Source organism: Myotis lucifugus, unplaced genomic scaffold (assembly GCF_000147115.1).
Source record: "Myotis lucifugus unplaced genomic scaffold, Myoluc2.0 scaffold_22, whole genome shotgun sequence".
NCBI lineage: Eukaryota > Metazoa > Chordata > Mammalia > Chiroptera > Vespertilionidae > Myotis > Myotis lucifugus.
The window spans coordinates 10,935,604-10,938,253 of NW_005871070.1; the positions used below are offsets into that span (position 1 = coordinate 10,935,604).

General features: G+C 55.9%; 1 protein-coding gene across 1 annotated transcript in view; it reads left to right on the forward strand.

Moving 5' to 3' along the window:
- Positions 1–1,336: 1,336 nt before the first annotated feature.
- SCNN1B (sodium channel epithelial 1 beta subunit) overlaps positions 1,337–2,650 on the forward strand; it is an 18,757-nt gene continuing 17,443 nt past the window's right edge. Inside the window, exon 1 of the mRNA XM_023751476.1 lies at positions 1,337–1,457. Coding sequence (XP_023607244.1) covers positions 1,337–1,457 — 121 coding nt within the window. The remainder of the gene's footprint in view (positions 1,458–2,650) is intronic.

Sequence of the window (2,650 nt, forward strand, 5' to 3'; positions counted from 1 at the left end):
GCCACCAGCCAGGGCAAAAGGGGATTTTTTAATATGGGTTGGGGGGGCGGGGGGGCGGAGCTTTTGCAAACCCAGTGCAGCTCCTGGCCGTCCACATGCAACCTGTCGTCCGGAGGCTCAGAACTGACCTAATGAATAGCACTCAGGTGCGTGTGGTCAGAATAGCTGGTGACACCCGCCGCTTCCCAGCTCCCTTCCGCCAGGGGCTGAGTCCAATCTCAGGGACATTTGTCTCTGACAGTGAGTGGACGTTTTCTCTTAGAAGAAAACGGAAACGGGCGCACACACCACTCATCGTTTCTGAACTTGCTGCCAGAAACGCTGGCCGCGCGGGCCGGGATGTCCGCAGCCCTCTGGGACGGTTCGGGGCACGCGGCTCTCCCTGCCTCAGGTTAGGGACTCCATCTCCACTGAGCGGCTTTGGGTCGGTTTAAGCTGTAAACAGATTTAAACAACTCTCTGCACAAGCTGTGTATACACTCCAAACACAGACCATCTATCACCTTGGAGGTGAAAGCTGGCCTTGTAGCACTTATTGATTCTTACTTAGCTCCTCTCCCAGGGGCCAAACCAGTTAGGAGGCCAGCCCGGCCGCTACCAGCCTCTGCGTGCCTGTCATTGTCGCCGTCTTTGCTGTCTGCTCTGCTATTGGTTGCTGAATAGTGTGCTTGTTTTTCACATAAGTGTATCTCGTCATAAACAGAAGATCCCATTAAAAATAGACCCAAGGAAAACAGCATGTTGTTCATTCTAACCAGATGCTGTTGCCTGATGAGCCGTGAGCCTGAGGCTCCTGGTTAAGCGGGGCCATCGGCAGGGGCTTAGAGGGTGCGGAGGGCCTGACGGAGTGGCTTCGTGAATGTGGAGGAGTGGGCATCAGAGGAGCCTCAGGGACAGAAGCTGTCACAGGGGCGAAAGGGGAATTTCTTTTTCCTTAAGATTCTAATAGTTGCAAATGACAGACACCCAATTTGGACCAGCAAAAGCAAGAGAGAAAATGTATTGGTTCCCATATCTGATGGAATGGCTGGATCCAGGTGTTAAATGGTGTCAGAAATCTCTCTCCATCCTGTGGCTCCTGTGTGTTCGCTTTACTCTAGGGTCGTCTCCCCACTGGCGGTGCCAAGTACCACCGACGTAGTCATCTTAGCTGGAAGGGCGTCCCTTCCGCAGTTATTCCAGCATAAAGTCACAGAAGTGAGTCCCAGGAGTCCAAGCTGGGGTGGACGTCAATCTGGCCACTCACCCAGCTTTGGCTGGGGGAGGGCAGTTCACCTGCGGGGACGCCAGAGCAAGGGGAGAGGATGCTGGAGCAGGCACCTGGCTGCCCACCGCCATGCCCCAACCTCAGGGGCTCTCAGAGGGGGGCGAGGGGCATTTCAGCCAGGGAGTCGACGGCTTCATGAAGGGGGCGGCCTGCAGCCACTGGGCGCGGGGCCCGGGCGCTCCTGCCGCAGGTGCCCCTCGGTATCTGTACCGAGGAGGAGGAGGAGGAGGACACAAGCTCCCCCTGCCCGCTCCCAGGTCTTGGTTAATCTCCCTAAGAAGCAGCCTCCCCACGCAGCTGGGAAACAATCAGAAAGGTTAGGCAGGCCTCAGCCACCCGTGCCCACACCCTGCTCGGACCGCCCCCCCCTTCCACCCCGGTCCGCAGGCAGCCCAGCGCGCTTTTCAGACAGCAGATTTGAGGGCATCACGTCTCCAAAGGTTCAGCTCTCTTGGGCTTGAAACCCAAATCCTTAGATGGCCCACAGGGCCCTGCTCCCCTTCCAGGCTCCTTTGCTCCTGCTGTCCCCTACCCTCTGACTCTGCTTCCCCCAGGGAACCCTGCTGTGACCTCCTCCAGGTACCCTCAGCCGGGGGTGTGTGAGCAGCTGTAATAACAGCAGCTGGCACTTAAGAGCCAGACAGTGATCCACATTCCATGTTTTCATTGTCTGCACAACAAGCCTCTGAGGAAGAGGATATTATTGTTCCCATTGTACAGATGAGGCAACTGAGGCACTGAGCAATGATTTACTCAAAGTCACAGCTGGAAAGTGGCAGAGCCAAATTCAAAGCCAGACATTTCAGCTCTAGAGTCTTCATTCTTGTAATCCTCACCTGAGGATTTTCCCCCCATTGATTTTTGGAGAGAGTGGAAAAGGGAGGAGAGAAAAAGAGAGAGAGAGAGAGAGAGAGAGAGAGAGAGAGAGAGAGGGAGAGAGAGAGAGAGATTCGTTGCCTCCCACACAAGCCCTGACTGGGGACAGGGATCAACCTGCAACCAAGGAATTGAACCTGCAACCCTTTGGTCGGCCCCAGCCACTGAACCAAACCGGCCAGGGCCAGAGTGGTCCTGGTTCTTAACCGCCACCCTTCCTGCCTCTGGGAGCTCAGAGCTCAGGCTCCCCATCCTGATCGCATCCTGTAACCAGGCATTTCTGATGGACTGTTTCCTCAGCGTTCGCCCCACTTGCTAACAGCTTGTGATGGTAGCTAACCACACGGAGCTCTTAGCCTGCGCCAGGCCCTGTGCTGAGCACTCTTTCATGGATCCCCTACTTCACTCTCTGGGAGGCCTCTAAACTAGGCTCTGTTACCCCCCTTATACAGACAGAGAGCCCGAGGCTGGCGGGTTAAAGTGAATTTGGCTGCCAGGCTGGACACT